Below are 21,678 nucleotides of genomic sequence, written 5' to 3' on the forward strand. Positions count from 1 at the left end.
AGTGAAATAGATATTCAATTTTAACATGGAAGAGATAAAACAGGAACCAACATTTAAGGCCAAAATAGTTCAAGGATGTTGTATGAAATTTACTACTTGATTATCTACTTTTTATTAATAAAGTTCATGATGTTGAAAAGTTCTCTAGCATTGGAGTCGAAATAACTTCGTAACAAAATAGTAAGATGTGAGAACAGTACATATTCATGCGAATCTGGATAGAGAGATTTGCATGAAAATACCTTTAAAAATGGCGGGAAAATATTCACGAAGGAAAATGTTTATGGTCAGGAAAGTAATATACAAGCTAAAAAGTGAACTGAAAATAGTTTGCACAATTTGTTGACTAAATTTGGAATTCACCTGTATTTATTTCAAATAAGATACGAAAATCTGATTCGCGGAATATATGTAAATTATATTCTTTAAGCATCTAATGATATCACATCAATACTTCCAGAATCGCTTGAATTGGTCCAACTATAAGTTAACTAAAAGTTATAAAAACACACAGAATAAGAATGCAAAGACAAGATAAATGCGAACAGATTATATTAGACCTTGTAGAACATATTGATGGGTTACTCCAATGATAGAGATAATCGTAATATAAATTGCCAAGAATCTAAATGTTAGATTGAAAAGTAGTCAGATAAACAAATAACTTGATGTGGCATAAAATATTTAATTGGTACATGGGTATATTCAGCATAACTTATTTCATTCAGGTGAATGAATTTTACGATTTATAAAAATCTATAACAAGTTATATTTTTACATTACAGGACAGAAAATAAATTTAATATGAAAGAAGCAACAAAGCATATCTTTCGACTTGTTTATGGAAATTCATTGCTACCTTCAATGACGCAAAAATAAAAATAAAAAAAGTGATTATGTAAGTTGTTGGAAAAAAGAAAGTTTAAACAATATTTACAAAAAGCCACACTAATAAATAATGTTCACTGAATGTTGTGTAAAAAAAGTTTACTTTTGTATATAAATATTGAATAAATCAGTGGTAACAATTTATCTGTTGTATATATTTTTCTGTTTGTTCATGTGGATAGGAGGTAATTATACGTAAAACATACAACAAAAGAGAGCAAAATTCATAGTGATGATATTATCTTTTGTTCTAATAAGCAAGGTTTTTTGTGTTAACTTCATTGCTAATGAAGTTAACACAACTACTGCTTTCGTTTAAGGTGCGAGGACAGTCTTATGGAAAAAACGTAACTGGCTGGATGTGTTAGGAAGGATCATGATATCCAGAAATTTTCGAGACAACTTCTTTATGTTGTATTTCATTTTTAAAAATAATTAGAAAACAAAACAAGTAAACAACTAATATATTCACCTTGTTCAACACTAGAATTTTACTTGCAGAGTTTAAAAATTGTATTTGATGTGTAACGAGAATGCAAATCTTTTCTTTCAAATATTCCGTTATACATCTGCAATAAACGAACTATTGAAATATATAAAAAATGTACATAATATTATATTAATTAAACTACCAACAAGATAATAGTGAAGGCTTATAAGACCAATGATGTGCACAAACGCTCAGGTATAAAAGTGAAAACGTTTAATAACACAAAAATGTCTTTATACGAAGGGAAACGAAAAGACCTTATATTAATTTCGAATTATTTTCTAATAGAAAATAGTCCCTGATCAGTTGATATTAACTAAAGTGTTTAGTATAATTAAAATTATACAAGGTTAAGTTAAACTTAAAACTATACCTAAAGCTATACAATATATAGATGAAGCGGCTAGATGGCAAGCAGTCACGGTGGCAGCCTACCAACTCTGGGAGTCCCGGGTTCGAATCCGAACGGGTCGAAAAATCACCAGGATATTTTCGGGGGGGTCCGTTCGGATATGTCGGGCTCCGTCCCTCACCACTCGGCAGCCCCATTGTGGTTCTGGTCAAACCTATAATGGGCTTGCAAAAAGAGGTCCTGTTAGTGCCCACAGGGGGGAGAGAGTTAAAAAATATATATTTTTTTTTAACTCTTTCCGCCCTATGGACACTAATATATATATACATACATATAAATAAAAATTCCTTTATAACTGTATGAGCAGTAAGCATTATCAGTGCAGACAGGTGTAATAAATCTTCATAACGGGTGGCGTGACGTACAGGGTGCTGAACAAAACAATCATAAGTTAGCCAATTATTGGATTATAGTTATAAACTAAAGTCATACAGACAGATTATGTACCGGTACATACCAAAAACAGTAAGACGACACATTTGTAGGTGCAAACATTACAACAAGGTGCTGGGAGCAGTAGTAAGGAATGCGTGTAACAGTTTCCATTTGGTTCACAGGTGGTGACATCATATGATACAATTACAAGTTTACAACAGTTTTTTTTTTTTAACAATATATAGTCGTGACATCACAAAGATATGTAGTTTTAAAGAATATAATTAGCCATTTTTCGTCAATTTTAACACCTTGTTGTCACGACTTAAGCACTAGATGTGAACTGTTACACACATTCCTTCCTATCGCTTCCAGCACCTTGTAATGCTAGCACCTGCAACTCTGTCGTCTTATTGTTTTTGGTATGTACATAATCTGTTTGTATAACTTTAGTATAACTGTTTTGTTCAGCACACTGTACGTCACTCCACCCCTGGAACGTTATGAAGATTTATTACACCTGTCTACACTGATAATGCTTACTGCTCGTACAGTTAGAATGGCGTTTTCATCTTTATATTTTATAGCTATAGGCATAGTTTTAAGTTTAACTTGTATAATTTTAATTATACAGTAGGCCTACTAAAAACTTTAGTTAATACCAACTGATGAGGGACTAATTTCTAGCAGAAAATAGTCTGAAATGTATTTTGTTTTTTTTTGTTTCCATACTTATGTAGTAATTTTTGTGTTTAATAATTATTTTCACTTTGTTTCCTAAACGTTTGTGCCCATCATTGGTCTGATAAGCCCTCACTATTATCTACCACACTGTTGTTGATAATTTAATTAATATATTTATTCCAAGAGCTAGAAGCAGACTTTTGTAATAATTTCTTGTACATAATATTACTTGAATATGTACTTTTCGAATATATGTTTCGCCACTGGAACGTCAACAGCACTTAGTGGATCGTCAAGGAGGAAAATATCTGCATCTAGATACAGTGCTCTAGAAGACATAGAAACGTAACATTGAAACACAATAAATTTTAAGCAAGAAATAATTACACGAGCATAGGAACTAAACCTAAATTTACTTAATATATTGTTGCTTCCCATCTCATATATATATTTTCTTTATACTTCGTTTATTCTACACCTAGGTGAGGCTGTGTGTCATATAATGTGAAGCTATTTATCATTTACATGGTTAGTAAAATGTTAAGAAATTAGGAAAATTTACTTATTTTACAAAAAACTTACATAATAGTTATTCCTGTCTTGTACTAGACACGAATATGGTATTTTATGAGTAGAAAAAGAAAATCAGACATTAAAAAAAGGCATTGAAAAAATGAGAGTATCCATTGTAAAGGGATGTAATCCAATATGATAAAAAGTGTTTATTCGCTTTTTTAACACATTAACTTTTGAAAATTTCTGACTTATTACACTTTCCAGCTATGTACAGAACATGGGAATGCAAAAGGAAAATTCCTACAGTTAAGAAACATTTACCGAGTATGGCAAGAAATGATGTACACTGTTTGTTGTTAGTATGTAAAAGATACGTACATATAAGTTAATCTTCGAATTTATTAAATTGAGTTATGATTACCTTGTGTCTGTCTTATTCCCATTAAGTTTACATTCCGACATCTGCAATCCTGGTAATATAACGTTAGGATAAAATGTAATTTACCTTGCTAGATTAATTCTTGCCTTTTGTCCACCGCTCATAATCACTCCTCTTTCTCCTACAATAGTCAGATCTTTTTTAGGAAATAAGCTTATATCCTAAAGAACGTAAAAATAAAAACACAAAGTAATTGTGTTGTACATAATCTACATTCTTAACTTTATTTGAAGTAAACACAATTTTTATTGTTATTCAATATAATATTAAGAAATGTAAATGAATTATATTTATTAAAAAAATTTTAAAAATGTATTTAAAATGTAAGCAGCTACCTAGGTACAGATATATAAACAGATCAAAACTTTTTACTTGAAAAATTGAAAATGAGGTTTAAGATCGCAAAGAGGAAGAAGTAAGTCAGAAAAATAATTTTTAAACTTTGAAAAGGAATTTAAAAATTTTTAAAATAGTACCTGAACTATCATTAAAAGAAATAAGAGAAAACGACGCTGTAACACTAAAGTGAATTATGGATATCAATGAAAGAGACGATTCGTGTCACAGTAGAGGAACGGACTGCAAAACTAGAAAATGAAAGAACTCGCAAACCTTTGGATACAGAGGACATAGTAATTAAAACGATCAAAAGAAAAGGTTGTGAATTCTAAAGAAGAATGACTGAAATACATAGAACCGAACAAAGCTAAGAAGAATGATCGAGCAAATCAGAAATGAGTCGCTTGAACAAGCAACTCATTTTTGGTTTGCTCGATCATTTGGTAAATGAGAAGAAAGTCTGGAAACGTCAAAGCTGATTTATCTAATTTATGATAAACTTAAGGACGCATTTTTATTCAGAAGGGCTATCAGAATAACTATTAGCGTAAAAAAATTGAATAAGTATAAATAAATAAAATAACTTGCATAGATAGCACAAATACGAAAGTAATATGTACAGAACAAAAGATAATGTAGAACTGAAGCTAGAAGGAAAAAAATGATATATGGATAAAGGCGAACGGGGAGCTTTAATTTTGATAGAAGTTGTTATAAGTAATGTAAAAAGATTTAGAAATAGAAAATCAGAAAGCATCCATAACATCCCTATAAAATTCAATAAGAATATGGCCGAAAACGGAATTACGAAAATTTCCAGGCTATGCAACTTGATCTATAATAGAACATGTGTCCTCACGACTTTCTGATAAATATTTTAAATTTCATTTCGAAGAAAGATAAAAAGCAAATGAGAAAAATTAGCCAAATCTCCATTCTCCAAAAATCCTTTTAAGAATATTAAGGAAACGCTTCTACAGAAAACCGAACTTATTCATCAGGGAAAAACAGTTCGGGATCATAATGAGAAGAAAAATTTCAGATGCGATAGGGATGCTGAGAAGCATAGGAAAACGGTACTTTGAAATGTGGAAAGAAATGTTAGCGTATTTGCAAAATTAACTGGGAAAAGTTGATGTACATTTTGAGAAAGAAAGGGGTGGATTGGAATAACAAAAGATTAATTTCAACTTATACAAACATCAGATAGTAATGTAAATGGTCAACACACTAAAGAAATCAGAATTAAAAATAGGTTAAACGGGGTGTTACCTATTACTACTTCTTTTCAATATATACATGGAAATGTGATTAAGATATATCTAGATAAAAAAAAAAACATTAAAATCAGGGGACGGCAGATACAGCGCTTAAGGTATGCTGATGATGTTGCAATTCTAGCCAAGAGCAAGAGTAAAATTACAATAATCCTGAGTGGAGTGAAGAAGAGTCGCGGTCATAAAAATAAGAATTAATTATCACAAAAAAGTACTATAGATCAGAGAAAAGGTAAGAATTGTCAACATCCATATAAATGATGAAAGTGGAAATAATGGATGGCCGCCATCGGTTAGACAAAACCTGGCCGTCTTTCTCCATCCATTTTCATCTCCACAAAGACTGTCTTTATCAGAAGGCGGTAAACGTGAATTAGTTAAGACCACGACCACGTTTTAAACTAAAACAACATTTATTTACAACAATCTTACGAGTAAACTTGAGAGAGAGCTACACGTGCTCATGTCAGCGATCACCCGACAAGAAGAAGCAACAATACTCAGAATCCCCTCCGGGAAAAATCCTTGTCCCCGTTTTTCAATCCGGGATTCACGGGAAACTCCTAGAGGAGTGGCACCATCTTACCAGTCCATGATTTGTCGCCGCAAAAGAATGGAACAAGTGAACAGAGTAAGATACCTGGTGCTTACTTTCACCGTGAATGTGGAAGCGCGAAAAAAAAAAAAAAAAAAAAACCAAGAGGAAAATCGGTATGGCGAAAATGACATTTAGCAAAATGAAACAATTTTGTGTAAGCCTGTGAAATTGTTATTTAAAAAGGCTCATCAAATGTTTCATCTAAAGTATTTTCCTCTATGGTGCTGGAACTTAAATTAAAAACGATAGATTAGAACAGATACTCTAAAGATGTGGCTGTGAAGAAAAATACAGAAAGTCTGATAAAACAATAAGCTGACAAATAAAGAAGTCCTAACATGTGTGGGTGTATAAATTAAAATATATAAAAATATTTTAAAATATTTAAAACTGTTACAAACAATAATGAGGCGAAAAGATAATTAGTTTGGGCACATGATCGAGAGGAGGTGCTATAAAATGACTTTATGAAAGGAATCATTGCAAGAAAAAAAACGGGGAAGAAAAGTAATTAAAAAGGTATATATCGTAAAGGATGGTAGTTATAAAGAGCTAAAGGAGAAAGCGCATAAGAGAGTAGCATGAAAAAAAGATGGTGCATTCTGGACCTCTACAGCTAGAATTAAACTGAAGATAAAGATTTAATTGGGATAATATTTTACACTTATAACGTAGTTAGGGTTTTAACATTTACTGCAAACCAAACTGAAATATAAAATTCAAAAATATTATTAATGCTCTCTAATAATTATAAACTCAAATTACTTCAAAATCGTAAGAAGAAATGCAGTAAACAATTATTCTGATAAATTAACTGTACATTAATGTAAGGAGTACTTTACGTGNAAAAAATTTTAAAAATGTATTTAAAATGTAAGCAGCTACCTAGGTACAGATATATAAACAGATCAAAACTTTTTACTTGAAAAATTGAAAATGAGGTTTAAGATCGCAAAGAGGAAGAAGTAAGTCAGAAAAATAATTTTTAAACTTTGAAAAGGAATTTAAAAATTTTTAAAATAGTACCTGAACTATCATTAAAAGAAATAAGAGAAAACGACGCTGTAACACTAAAGTGAATTATGGATATCAATGAAAGAGACGATTCGTGTCACAGTAGAGGAACGGACTGCAAAACTAGAAAATGAAAGAACTCGCAAACCTTTGGATACAGAGGACATAGTAATTAAAACGATCAAAAGAAAAGGTTGTGAATTCTAAAGAAGAATGACTGAAATACATAGAACCGAACAAAGCTAAGAAGAATGATCGAGCAAATCAGAAATGAGTCGCTTGAACAAGCAACTCATTTTTGGTTTGCTCGATCATTTGGTAAATGAGAAGAAAGTCTGGAAACGTCAAAGCTGATTTATCTAATTTATGATAAACTTAAGGACGCATTTTTATTCAGAAGGGCTATCAGAATAACTATTAGCGTAAAAAAATTGAATAAGTATAAATAAATAAAATAACTTGCATAGATAGCACAAATACGAAAGTAATATGTACAGAACAAAAGATAATGTAGAACTGAAGCTAGAAGGAAAAAAATGATATATGGATAAAGGCGAACGGGGAGCTTTAATTTTGATAGAAGTTGTTATAAGTAATGTAAAAAGATTTAGAAATAGAAAATCAGAAAGCATCCATAACATCCCTATAAAATTCAATAAGAATATGGCCGAAAACGGAATTACGAAAATTTCCAGGCTATGCAACTTGATCTATAATAGAACATGTGTCCTCACGACTTTCTGATAAATATTTTAAATTTCATTTCGAAGAAAGATAAAAAGCAAATGAGAAAAATTAGCCAAATCTCCATTCTCCAAAAATCCTTTTAAGAATATTAAGGAAACGCTTCTACAGAAAACCGAACTTATTCATCAGGGAAAAACAGTTCGGGATCATAATGAGAAGAAAAATTTCAGATGCGATAGGGATGCTGAGAAGCATAGGAAAACGGTACTTTGAAATGTGGAAAGAAATGTTAGCGTATTTGCAAAATTAACTGGGAAAAGTTGATGTACATTTTGAGAAAGAAAGGGGTGGATTGGAATAACAAAAGATTAATTTCAACTTATACAAACATCAGATAGTAATGTAAATGGTCAACACACTAAAGAAATCAGAATTAAAAATAGGTTAAACGGGGTGTTACCTATTACTACTTCTTTTCAATATATACATGGAAATGTGATTAAGATATATCTAGATAAAAAAAAAAACATTAAAATCAGGGGACGGCAGATACAGCGCTTAAGGTATGCTGATGATGTTGCAATTCTAGCCAAGAGCAAGAGTAAAATTACAATAATCCTGAGTGGAGTGAAGAAGAGTCGCGGTCATAAAAATAAGAATTAATTATCACAAAAAAGTACTATAGATCAGAGAAAAGGTAAGAATTGTCAACATCCATATAAATGATGAAAGTGGAAATAATGGATGGCCGCCATCGGTTAGACAAAACCTGGCCGTCTTTCTCCATCCATTTTCATCTCCACAAAGACTGTCTTTATCAGAAGGCGGTAAACGTGAATTAGTTAAGACCACGACCACGTTTTAAACTAAAACAACATTTATTTACAACAATCTTACGAGTAAACTTGAGAGAGAGCTACACGTGCTCATGTCAGCGATCACCCGACAAGAAGAAGCAACAATACTCAGAATCCCCTCCGGGAAAAATCCTTGTCCCCGTTTTTCAATCCGGGATTCACGGGAAACTCCTAGAGGAGTGGCACCATCTTACCAGTCCATGATTTGTCGCCGCAAAAGAATGGAACAAGTGAACAGAGTAAGATACCTGGTGCTTACTTTCACCGTGAATGTGGAAGCGCGAAAAAAAAAAAAAAAAAAAAACCAAGAGGAAAATCGGTATGGCGAAAATGACATTTAGCAAAATGAAACAATTTTGTGTAAGCCTGTGAAATTGTTATTTAAAAAGGCTCATCAAATGTTTCATCTAAAGTATTTTCCTCTATGGTGCTGGAACTTAAATTAAAAACGATAGATTAGAACAGATACTCTAAAGATGTGGCTGTGAAGAAAAATACAGAAAGTCTGATAAAACAATAAGCTGACAAATAAAGAAGTCCTAACATGTGTGGGTGTATAAATTAAAATATATAAAAATATTTTAAAATATTTAAAACTGTTACAAACAATAATGAGGCGAAAAGATAATTAGTTTGGGCACATGATCGAGAGGAGGTGCTATAAAATGACTTTATGAAAGGAATCATTGCAAGAAAAAAAACGGGGAAGAAAAGTAATTAAAAAGGTATATATCGTAAAGGATGGTAGTTATAAAGAGCTAAAGGAGAAAGCGCATAAGAGAGTAGCATGAAAAAAAGATGGTGCATTCTGGACCTCTACAGCTAGAATTAAACTGAAGATAAAGATTTAATTGGGATAATATTTTACACTTATAACGTAGTTAGGGTTTTAACATTTACTGCAAACCAAACTGAAATATAAAATTCAAAAATATTATTTACACTGTCTAAAACTTATAAACTCAAATTATTTCAAAATCGTAAGAAGAAATGCAGTAAACAATTATTCTGATATATTAACTGTATATAAATATAAGGAGTACTTTACGTGTTACTCGTAGCCGTAATAAAAGTTTTCCTTTCAATCAAAATAAATAAACTAGTTTCTGTAAAAACAGGATAACCACCAGTTTCTCACCTTTTCCAAGGCCGTTATATGCAAAATTTTTCTATATTTGTCTTCTTGATATTCTTCTCCGAACAAGATATTTTCTTTGATTGTTTCATTGAATACCCAAGCTTCTTGTGAAGCGTAAGCGATCTTTCCTTTCACCGACACTTTACCAGAAGTTATTGGAATCTCTCCCAACATCGACATTAATAGAGACGTCTAACGAAATTAATGAATCGTTTTATTAGTTGATTTGAAATACACTGCATTTATAATGTAATTACAAGAACAACTGCAAAGTTTTTGTTACTAAATATTTAAGTTATTAACTCTTCTGCATCTCTGATATTAATGCAACAAGTAATCAATTTACTTTTATAAATTTCAATTTTTTTTTCCAAATATTCCTGCTAATTTTTCTTTTTTTAGTTTTTTGTCAAATGAGAAAGATAAAGTACAGCGTTCAATTACAGTGTATTCATTAATGTGTATTTGCTGTTTTACTTTAATTAATTAATCGAGATCGGTATCATTTTCTATCTGAAAATAGATAAAATCATTTTTTATTATTTTTAACATAAAAACTGGTTCGGACTTTTAACGGCATCTTAGAATGAATGAAATCCGAAATACGATGCACTATTTTTTTTCTAAACAAATAAAAAATTACATAGAATAAAATTCATTTAAAATGTAAAGCTTTAAAAACAAGATATTTACCTTTCCTGATCCAACAGGACCTATAACAGTTAACAATTCTCCAGTTTTTATGCTTAAGGAAATATCATTCAATGTTGGCTCAGTCTCCTTTTAAAAATACAAAAGTTACTATAATATATTCAACTTATCTTAAACTAATATTAATATATATAACTAATATATATATAAATAAACGTGTGTGTCCCTATATTTCACTTTTCAGCAAAGACTACACATCCTACATGAATGGTGTTTGTATGTGGTAGTAACCCCAAGTCTCCATTCGTGCACTATGGTGGTTGTGTCTCGATAGCTATAAGGGTGCGGGAGATATGGGTTTGAAAGTGGTTGACTTAGAAGATGTGTAACAATGGAAGTGTCAACAATGGAAATGTTAACAATGGAAGTGTTGAGTAACAAAGGAAGTATTAATATAAAGCGGCATGCAAGATTTACAAGCAGTTTTTTGCGTTTTGCGAAAAATCCGACATATTTTTATAAATTCTCTAATTAGTCTGGAAACGAAGGGCCTAATTCTTCCATTCTGTGAAAACGGGTAAGATTACAGTAGAACCCCTCTAGTCCGCCCTCGGCTAGTGCGTCGCTCCGGTTAATCCGACCGTGGTCGTAGTAGAAAAACTTGTCTCGACTCGTCGGTGACTCACCGTCCGTGGCGTTTTTCTGTGTTCGTTACAGTATATGTTTTACATAGTGTGTACGTCTACAGTTTTGTGTGTGTTTTCCACATGTCGGGAGTGAAACGTAAACACGTTACTCTTTCATTAAATGAAAAATTAGCGGTGCACAAAGACTAAACAAAGGGGAATATTGTTATTTCACTTTTTTCTGATAATCCGACCTTTTTTGCGTTCCGACCATACCCCCAGTCTAAAGGTGACGGATTAGAGGGGTTTTACTGTAGCTATAATGTAAGTATCTTAATCTTCACTATCGTTATTTTTTGCCCACAAATAAAAACCCAGCGAAGCGGGTACTTGCAGCTTGTTATACTATAAATTTATTGATAATAATGGCACTATTATATTATTTTTAAAAACTGATAGAACATAAACTTAAACTAGAGTATACATTCTTTATTATCGATAATAAACGACAACTGAAAATCTATTTTTATACAATTTTTTTTCTAGTAATTCTAAAATTATTATTTAAATTAAATTAAATTATAATTATTAAATTTATCGAGAGATGGCGCCTAACACCTAGCACGAATGCCGAATTGTCTATTAAATTATTAGTACAGTAGTACCTTGACTTACGCTACCCCGACTTACGCGAACCCTGAGTTACGCGATTTTCAAATCTTGTCTTTTGTTTGAGCGCCACGCAACCCTTGATTACTCACTCCCCCACACTATTGTTCAGCTTACATGTTCGGATGTGTCGCGCGTAATCCACACATAGCTAAATTTATTTTGTGTTATTTATTTCTGTGTTTGTTATATCTACGGAGACTTGAGAGACTGTCATCCAAACGAAGTAGAACTAATTCTTTTGCGTCAAACAAGAAAAAAAAACTTTATTTTTGGAGTGTAAAGTTAACATTGGATTGTTCGTAAAGTCGAACGAGTTAAACGAGAATGACATCATCGTTATTCCTATTTCGTTAGACTTTTCGAACGATTCGTTACTAACGCGTTTAACTCGTTTGACTTTACGAACGTACCCATTATTAAAAACTTCGATACAAAAATGAAAATTTGTGAATTGGCAAAGAAGCTTGATCTACCGAAATTGTCGGTCAGAACAATTATAAAAGGCAAAGAAAAAATACTCGAAGCTGTGAAAAATGCTCAATCTTTAAATTCAAGCATCATTCGTAAACGTCACAGTATTATCGCTGAGATGGAAACAATGTTAAAATTATGGCGTGATAATCAAGTAAATGTGAAAAATTGTAAAATAATATAGGCCTAATTTGTTATACATATGTATTATCTAAGATTTTATTAAACATTTTTTTCTAAATTATTGTTTTCTTTAGTCTNGAAAAAATTCTCGAAGCTGTGAAAAATGCTCAATCTTTAAATTCAAGCATCATTCGTAAACGTCACAGTATTATCGCTGAGATGGAAACAATGTTAAAATTATGGCGTGATAATCAAGTAAATGTGAAAAATTGTAAAATAATATAGGCCTAATTTGTTATACATATGTATTATCTAAGATTTTATTAAACATTTTTTTCTAAATTATTGTTTTCTTTAGTCTCCGGCAACAATTAAAAATTATTTGTATGTATTTATATGCGAAATTATACCCCGACTTACGCGAATTCGACTTACGCGGTTACCGCTCGGTCCCACCTATCGCGTAAGTTCGGGGTATTACTGTATTATAGCCGTTTTCAACCTGATAATATTCGGCTTTGGTTGATGTATACAATTTTAATTATGTTTTTGTTATTACTGATATTTTTTAAATAGTTGATAATTATTGAATACAGGTGGTAAAATGTAAAGTTGCCCCTATTCTTCTTAATGTAATGTGGATATTTAAAAACGCAAAGTTTCGTATATGACCGTCCCTTGAAGACAATCACAAGTCAAGTGCTAATCCCATGAACAGTAACATTTCTGGTGTCTTATTTTCCATTGCCAACCGAACTGCTGAAGAAATTTTTATATTCTCGGATCGAAATGCAAGTTACTTATCTATCAAAAATACAATGCTCTCTGATGTTGTTTAATATTGATTTTTCCAAAGGATGTTTAGCGTATAAAAGTCTTTTGTATCGACACTTTTTAAAAGGAAGCCTCAGTATTATTATTTTATTGTAATTCTGTACAACCAACATAACAACGTTACAGTAATGAAGCTTTGAAAATATTAGTAGGGAAAGTTTGCATTTTATTAAAAAGTAATAAAAGCATGCTTGAAGCAAATAAAAACAGTTAAAAAATTAAATTTTCTAAAAGAATTTCAACAATTGAAAATTTTGAAAGTTTTTTTTCTTTTACTTTTGCAATATTATATTGTACACGATTGTAACGATTTCATACGTTATTATTTTATTAAAATTGTAACTATGTCTTACTTTTTTCCATACAGCTGTTACATTCTTCATCCATATTCCACATTTGGTTAAATTTGCTGCTTCGGTTGCAATTGTGACTGCATTGCTGTCTTTTTCTTGAAGAAGGAGAAAATCCTAAATTAAAATTCGAAAATGTTAGTCTTTTTATTGAAAGTTTGTAGATGGTCGTCAGATGTTGCCATTAACCCGGCATTTCTGACGACGTTCTACAGGCCCTGCAAAACCGCTACATATTTCCAATTTGCATTATATTTCAATAAGAAGTGATGATATGTTCGAACCATTGCAGGAGTTTTTCTAACATATTTAAAATCATAAATTTCAGTTTAGTCTTGAAAGGTAATTGTTTGTAATTATCCTCATAACACCTAACTTTTTTTTAATGAGAAACCGCTCAAAAAAGCATATTTTTAAAATATTTTATATTAAATAATCATTTCCAGGTAGAAGTGAATTTGAGATTAACAAAATTTTCGCGAAAAAATCGCTACAAGAATATACTCATATATACTTTATATGAAAAAATAAAATAAATCCTATTAATTAAAAAATATAGCTGGAGAAATTATTATTCTTCCATTTGACACCGCTAGCAACTTGATAAATGCAACTTACAGTGCTATATAGTTTTAGCTGTTGAGAGTGGTTCCCAAGATATTCACGTGTATTTTTCAAGGTAAGTTGGGGTTTCAATAGGGAGTGTATTAATTAATAATTATTCTAAAATATAACACAAATTTTCTGAATTTTATGCTGTTATAATACGTGGGTACTGCAAAATAGTTTTATAAAAAAATTCTTTTGAATAAAAAAACTTGTAGATGTCACAATCAACATCCCATACTATGTAAATAAATTTTACCGAGCCACATTGGTTTATAAGAAGTTCGAAACGTACATATCATTTTAATTAAAATTTTTCCATTTTTTTATTGGGCCCATAAAAATTATGTAAACTAATGTTATAAAAAGTTTCCTGTTGTACAATCTTGAAATTTGTTGAGATAATGAACAAGGACAAATAGGAAATAAATTACATCCATTCATTTAATCGTTTTTTAAATAATGACCGAAGGAATCGCGATCACGGGTGATAAGGGGAAATTATTTGTTATTTTGAAACAAGATAGGTGACATCGAGAAACACAAGATAATGTTTATGATGTAGTCAGCTTGGCCAAAGATTTTGAGCAGTAATATGTCACAAATTAAAGATGATAAAGTGATTTATTGTTGAGAAAAGACATTTGAAAAAAAGTACAGATAAAAAAGAATTGCGATAAAGAAATTAAATTAAACTACAGTAAAGTAAAGTAAATAAATAAAGTAAAGTAAGTTAAATATAAAAAATAAAACAATAAAATCAGTCTGCATTTATGTGGGCAAAGTCTTTGAGAAATTATTGTCGCTCGTTAAAAGCAGCCACATGTAAGATTTTGTTGTCTCAATTAAGGGAACTGCATCTGAAACATAACGGTAGTTTTTTGGCACGACTAAACACATATATTTGAAATAGTTAGATAAAAGTTAAAATATCCGATCGTATGAGTGGAAGAAGCTGTTTTTTTTTATCTCGGATAACTTTTCTGTTGTTTAATCGAAATTCACGAAATTCTGCACAAATATCAAGCAACTGTGTGCCAGAAAACAACATACAAGAATATCAAGACATTTTTTTAGCGTCAAATAGTTTAAAGTCGAAGATTTGGTTTTTTTAAATGTATTTTTTCTCAGTGTTAATTATATTTTCCAAATGAAATTTTTTTCACATGGAAGTGATGAACGGAGCATTGGGTATCAAACAAGTCAAAACCTAACGTGGAAATTTATTTGAAAAATTCAGACAATAAAATGAAAGTCTTACCTCAGTAGATTAGGCTTTGCTCAGTAAAAATATCATAAATTACCAATCGAGACATCATTTCTAAAAAGCAAATTTTCAGTTTTATTCAAATTGAATATTGACTAAGTTTGTGATTTGTGAACAAAAAACACTTGTTTTCTGCTTCTAATATTGTACATGTTTTATGTTGTTTATACTTGCAAACCTATTATCACTAGCATGTCATTACATGTTTTATTACGTTAATCATTCAGTATCTGTATAAAGCCTGGTACTCACATGCGGCCACGAACGACAGAAATCGTCGACAGAAACAGTATCCGTTCTGTCGTCTAGTTTAAACTAGTTTAACAATTTAGTGATTTTGAAGGAAAGATGATGGATTTTTATCTACGGACGATGGAGAATGCAATATCATCATTTTAAAATATATTACAGATACTGCAAGAGAGTCTGAAATTAAGACTTTATATTCAAATTTAGCTGCTAAGTGTAATTCGCCGTAATTTGAGTTTGACAACAGTGAGGAGATCGGATTTAAAATTCCATTTCTTTGACACCAGTATGAGTATGGGAACTTACGGACAATGGAGAGATTTATTATTTTCTTGTCATGAATGCATAAGGACACACACATATGTGGTATGTGGGCAGTAATGAAGGAAGTCAGGATATAAAACAGGGCCTTACAGAAAACTGTTTATTAATGTCAAAAGTTTCTTACACTGACAAAGGAGTCCTTGCATGTAGAAACATGCAAAGACTCCTTTGTCAGTGTAAGAAACCTTTGATACAAAAAAAAATTTGTATCAAACGTCCGAATTTTAGAAAATGCAAATTTTCGATGCTTACAGGTGAGAGTGCGTATGTTGACACTTATGAGCAGTGTTGCCGTTCCTAGTACATTTGTACTTTTTTGGTACATTTTCTACTACTATAATTTAATTCTTAAATTATGAACTTCAATTTTAGTAATCGTAGTAAAAGAAATAAGGGTTAATGTTACGTATGGTTCCAAAATGGCCGCGCTTCCGACTGTTCCAAAATCTGTATAAGAAGGTCAAAACACGCGTGATCTACTTCTTGAGCCGCCATTTTGGGGTTTTTTGAGTTGCATGTTTTAAGCAAACTTGTACGAGCAGTCAGTTTTATATGACATTAATTAAACTAAAATTGCATAAATCCTGTAATTTCCAGTCAAAAATATAATAATAATTTCGGATGATTATGCAACCCCAATTTTATGTAACGTTTTCATCAAATAGTTTAAAAGAAACAAGCATCCTTATCTTTTGCTGTCATGATTGAAATTAATTAAATAGGTACTAAAACTGATGCAATTACGTATATACCACTTCGTAAAGTGATGCAATAACATCAAAAAAATTTAAAGTATAATAAAGAATAAAATAATATAACAAATTTATAATTATTTTTTTAAAGCACGATTGGTTATAAAATTAAGATGAAATTCAATAGTATTATTAATAAATGTTGTCAATGTAATGCTCATTTTATAATAAGTAATAGATGTGTAGATATATTTTTAATTTTAAATAGCTTTCAAAAAATTCCAAAAATAAGATTTAAAATTAAATTATTTGACAATAAACTATATATATGCTATATATATGTATATAAATTACGTGCCTATATATATATAGCCACGTAATTTATTTGTTATTTTGTAATTTAATTACGTGCCTATATATATATATATATATAGGCACGTAAACAAAGTATTCATAGAACTAGTACATTTTGAAGGAAAATAGTACATTTTTTAAAGGCGCTTCAGTACGTTTTGAAATTTTATTGCGGCAACACTGCTTATGAGGGAGCGTGCTTTGATCTTAAAGATTCGAGTTCTTATAGAAATTTAGTTTTCTACTCTTAGTTTAATTACTTGGACTTTTCCTTCTTCGCTTTTCGATTGGTCTCTCACCTGTCTTCAGGTGGAAAAGTGAGGCCAGTTCAGGTTTGGCGAGAAAGGTCTGATCTGGGATGGTCTACCAAACACCATCCCTTCTTTTAGGTGTGGTAGGTATAATATCAAAGCTGTCAATGTCTGGCTTTGCTGTCTTGATGCAAGTAAACTTGACACTTAGCAGAATCGGTTGTTTTTTCGATGCACATAAATAAATTTTTTACAAAATTCATATGCGCTTTTTAATCTGACTTATTTCTGTGGCTTCACAATAACGTACAAGTCAAAAATTATTTTTAACGTACAGTACAAGTCAAAAATTACTTTTTGACTTGTACTGTACGTTAGTGTGCAGCAGCAATAGATAGAAAGTAGGAGCATCTGTCAGTTCTGTGTTTTCTTTGCTAACTTATATTTTTTTATAGATGCTCCCAAATGTATACTTTAATTATTACATTTTAATATTAAACCTTAAGTTAAATATAAATTATTACTTATATAATTTATTATTGTATAATTTTGTTTGTGATCTTATGTTCATTGTATCTAAGCTTTTCTCTTTTAGGGAAATGATATTGCTTCCCGTATCAAGGAGTGTATCCAGTATGCATAATAAATAAATAAATAAATAACAGGTTGAAAGCCTTCGAAAATTCTAATGTCTACTCCAGCTTCACTCAATTTTACTAGATGAATGAGCGATACCATTCAATCCATGGTTTGTTTATATTTTCTGAAACCCCCAGTAGAAGTTATATACGAATGGTAATCAGAAAAGGACACTATACTTTTAAAAGAAAATTACAATCTCGAACATATTGATCAGTTAAGAGTTTTTACAGGGATTCTTATACCTAAATTGTATAAAAATTTCGAAACTTAAACAAAAATATAACTTTCAGCAAGAACGGTGGTCATGTTATATAAACCAAAGCGATAATTGAAACTACATTTCAGAAGTTCATACGGTGTTTAGGTTGAATGATGCTGTCTAAAAAACGAAACCTTCAAATAATAGACTGAAACCAATTAGACAATGTTTCGAAACGTAGAATGGATATCTTAAAGAATTGTATAATCCAAGATAGTGCGTGAATATTAAAGAACACTTGCTACCTTAGGTATAAGATGTGTTTTTTAGCAGCATGTTTTATCAAAATCAGTAATGTATGGCATAAAAGTCTCGGTAATTTGTGTAAATGTAACTTTATACACAGAGAAAATAGTCATATAAAAATGAAGAGTAATCGGAAGAGAGGAAAGCGTGATAACGAAAAAAAAAACAGTAAAAAGTCTTCTGAATGAAATTGAAGAAAGCAGAAAACATATCACAAGTGAGAATTTTTTATAGTTATTTAATAAGTGAAAATTTTCTGTCAAACGTAGTGACGCTTGTCAGATGAATTCGCCATAATAAAGCCGTGTAACCATTTACTAAATTTCCTAAAACTGCAGTCCGTGAAGTTTATTGAACTTTTTATGCATTTACAAAAGATGCCTGAACAGTCTTGTATTGTTCCAAAATGAAAAATAGTAATGCTATTGAATAGATATATTATAGGATATATGAAAATAAAAAAAATATCAAAGAAACCAAACTGAAACGTGACATAATATGAAATGATAGAGCAAATTGAGGACTTGACACAATGGATAAAATGACAGGTTGTTATAGGGTCATGATTCTCAATGCTTGGTCTGCAGAACACGGGTGCTCCGTGAAGCCACTTCATATGTACTGCAAAAAATCAAATATACAATTCAAAATTGTTGTAAAAGAAACATCAATACAATGTAAAATAATGTTTATATGGGAATGTAATAAAGAAAATGTCAATGATGTCATATACTATACAGAGTGTTCTCTTAATTTCAAAAAGGTTTGTTGCCCCAGCTTTAAAGCTGATGTAAGTGTTCCGCGGAAAAATATCAAAGTTTAACTGACTTCAAAAATATTGAGAACTATAGTCAATAAATAGAGGATAAACAGAAAATGGCGATTAATAGATTTTTACGATGTGATTGACATTAGTGTCCTGAATTGTTACATAGTGTAGATATTTATTACAGCTAGTAATGTAAAAAGCCTCCAGTTTATTATAAATTTTTAACGCACTGGAAAAAGTTAATTCAGGTGCCATCACACTGGAAATGCATGAAATTTTAAAAATTTTTAGGAAATTTTTTCAAACAGAAGACATTGTTGTTTGTGTCTTCTTTCTTAGAATCGTAAAAATAAAATTTATGTAAAATCTGTGAAAACAATATATGTAAATATCACTAATTTCTTATTTACAAAATTGTTAAGAATAATCAATGAAATACAGAAAAATGTTCTTAAAGTGTATGAAACTGTTTATTGCAATTTAGCAATTACAGTAGAACCTCGATTATCCGGACTAATTGGGAATGAAGGTAGTCCGGATAAGGAAAAATCCGGATAATCGAAACAAATATTTTAATTTGTCTTTTAATGATAATACAACACGTTTTCTTTTCGATGACATATCGGTAATATTAAAAATAAATACTGTATTTAAATCGTGATCAAATTTTCAAGAAACAAACGTTCGTATTGAATTTGGACTACTACTGACCAGTGCTAACAGATTACCTATTGTTTAAAAGGTGGCACAAGAAGACGGATTTTATAAAATAAAAAGCAGTTGAAACTGCATTTTAGGAGGTGGCCCAAGTTGCCCATACGCCGCCCTTGGTCATAGAAATGATGTAATTTGGATAAAAATTATTTATAAATACGTATGTCAAATTATATTTTTATTACGACGCAAAATATATTTAAGAGTTTACGACCACTGTGCAGGGTGAGATGAAACGAAAAAAAGTTATGCATTCCATCACGTTCATAAACAGTATCGTAATTCGTCAAGTGCAAATTAGCAACTTCATATAATTTTTGTTTATTTTGAACAATCCGGATAATCGAAAATCCGGATAATAGAGGTCCGGATAATCGAGGTTCTACTGTATTTATATTAACAATTGGTTAATATTATTATTTCTTCAATTGCAAATAAGAATATGGCAATAGAACAAACAATATATGAAAAAATATATTAGGAACAATATGGCCCAGCTAGTACTTCACAGGCTATCAAAATATTTATATGTTGAATGGTAAGGCATCAGGCCACCCCTCCAGAATCCAAAATAAAAACTGGGCGATTCATTAAACGCACTAATATTTATAATGGCCAGCGCAGTTCCAGAAATATTGAGCGATGCTTGTAATCATCTTATTACACTACACTATTCTTAATGTTGGCCAAACTGTCAAAGTGTATATCGAAAGGCTGGCTCTTGTAGTGGTTACGGTAAAAAGGACAGTACCGTAAATATATTTAATAATAATAAACGTTAGAAAAAAATGTAAGGTTTTTAAAATGTTTAAATGTCAATGCTATAATATTCCAGTTTTCATAGAGAATCGCTTCTTATTTAAATAATGATTAAATAATAAGAATGGTTGACCACCAATTTAAATTTATTTTTACCTATAAGATAACTGTTACATTACAATTATGTCAGTTAAAAGTATAAAGACAAATTAAACAAAAGTAAATATATTGTTTCTACCAGATTCATGTATAAATCCAAATTATTACTAAAAAAGAATAGCTTTTCAAGATTTATATAAACCAGATTCACACAGTATTGAATAATGTTTCTGTTTAAAACAGGTCTTGGAACTTTTATCGTTAAATACTAACAAATAAATGCAACGCAATTGGATGTCAATTTGATTTTAAAATCACTTTTATCAAATATTTAATTAAGATTTTATTATATTTGATAAAAATTAATGCGAAGAGATTTTTTTTATAAAGTCAACACACCTTGGTATTAAGAAAGCATATTTATTCACCTAAACAAACGTTTTCAATCCATTCCTTGGGCCATCATCAGGTCAAAGACGTTCGAATCAATGGCTTTTCGAATAACACACTCAAATTTAAATTATGTTAGAACATATGGTGAAATCAAATTAAGTAAACTAGCGTAACGAAATTATACAATAAATAAGAAAAACAAAACAAACTGAAATAAAATACAAAATACGGTAATTCCCCACAATATAATATTTAAACATTTTTTATAGCATCCACAAAAGAGAAGTGTGAGATCTACAGATCTAGCTTAATAGATAAATGTTTAAACTATAAGAATGCAACCATTTTTCCATTGGCATGGAAATACAGTGGTGCCTCGAATAACGGACGCTGCAAATAACGGACTTTCTGTTTGACCGTTACGTGACTCGAGCAACGGACTTGCTGCGAACAACGGACTTTCCGTTCGGCAGTTAGGTGAGACGAACAATGGACTTTCTTCGAACAAGTGCGAATGATGTTTCCACTCCTTTGCCGTTGCCAATGACAATCTGCTATTTTTAGGATATATTAGTATTATTAGAATGTATTATTAGTATATCTGAAGTAGAAA

At 30.8% G+C, this 21,678-nt stretch overlaps 1 protein-coding gene across 1 annotated transcript in view; it reads right to left on the reverse strand.

Annotated features, from left to right (window-relative positions):
- The window catches only part of LOC111628953 (multidrug resistance-associated protein 4-like), a 110,701-nt gene that overhangs the window by 58,776 nt on the left and 30,247 nt on the right, over positions 1-21,678 (reverse strand). The window contains exons 7-12 of the mRNA XM_023372813.1: positions 13,445-13,558; positions 10,408-10,494; positions 9,715-9,906; positions 3,871-3,965; positions 3,091-3,177; positions 1,361-1,457 (exon numbers count right to left, since the gene is read on the reverse strand). Of these exons, the coding sequence (XP_023228581.1) occupies positions 1,361-1,457; positions 3,091-3,177; positions 3,871-3,965; positions 9,715-9,906; positions 10,408-10,494; positions 13,445-13,558 (672 nt within the window). The remainder of the gene's footprint in view (positions 1-1,360; positions 1,458-3,090; positions 3,178-3,870; positions 3,966-9,714; positions 9,907-10,407; positions 10,495-13,444; positions 13,559-21,678) is intronic.

This window comes from Centruroides sculpturatus, unplaced genomic scaffold, assembly GCF_000671375.1.
Source record: "Centruroides sculpturatus isolate CEXI.00-Female unplaced genomic scaffold, Cexi_2.0 scaffold513, whole genome shotgun sequence".
Lineage (NCBI taxonomy): Eukaryota > Metazoa > Arthropoda > Arachnida > Scorpiones > Buthidae > Centruroides > Centruroides sculpturatus.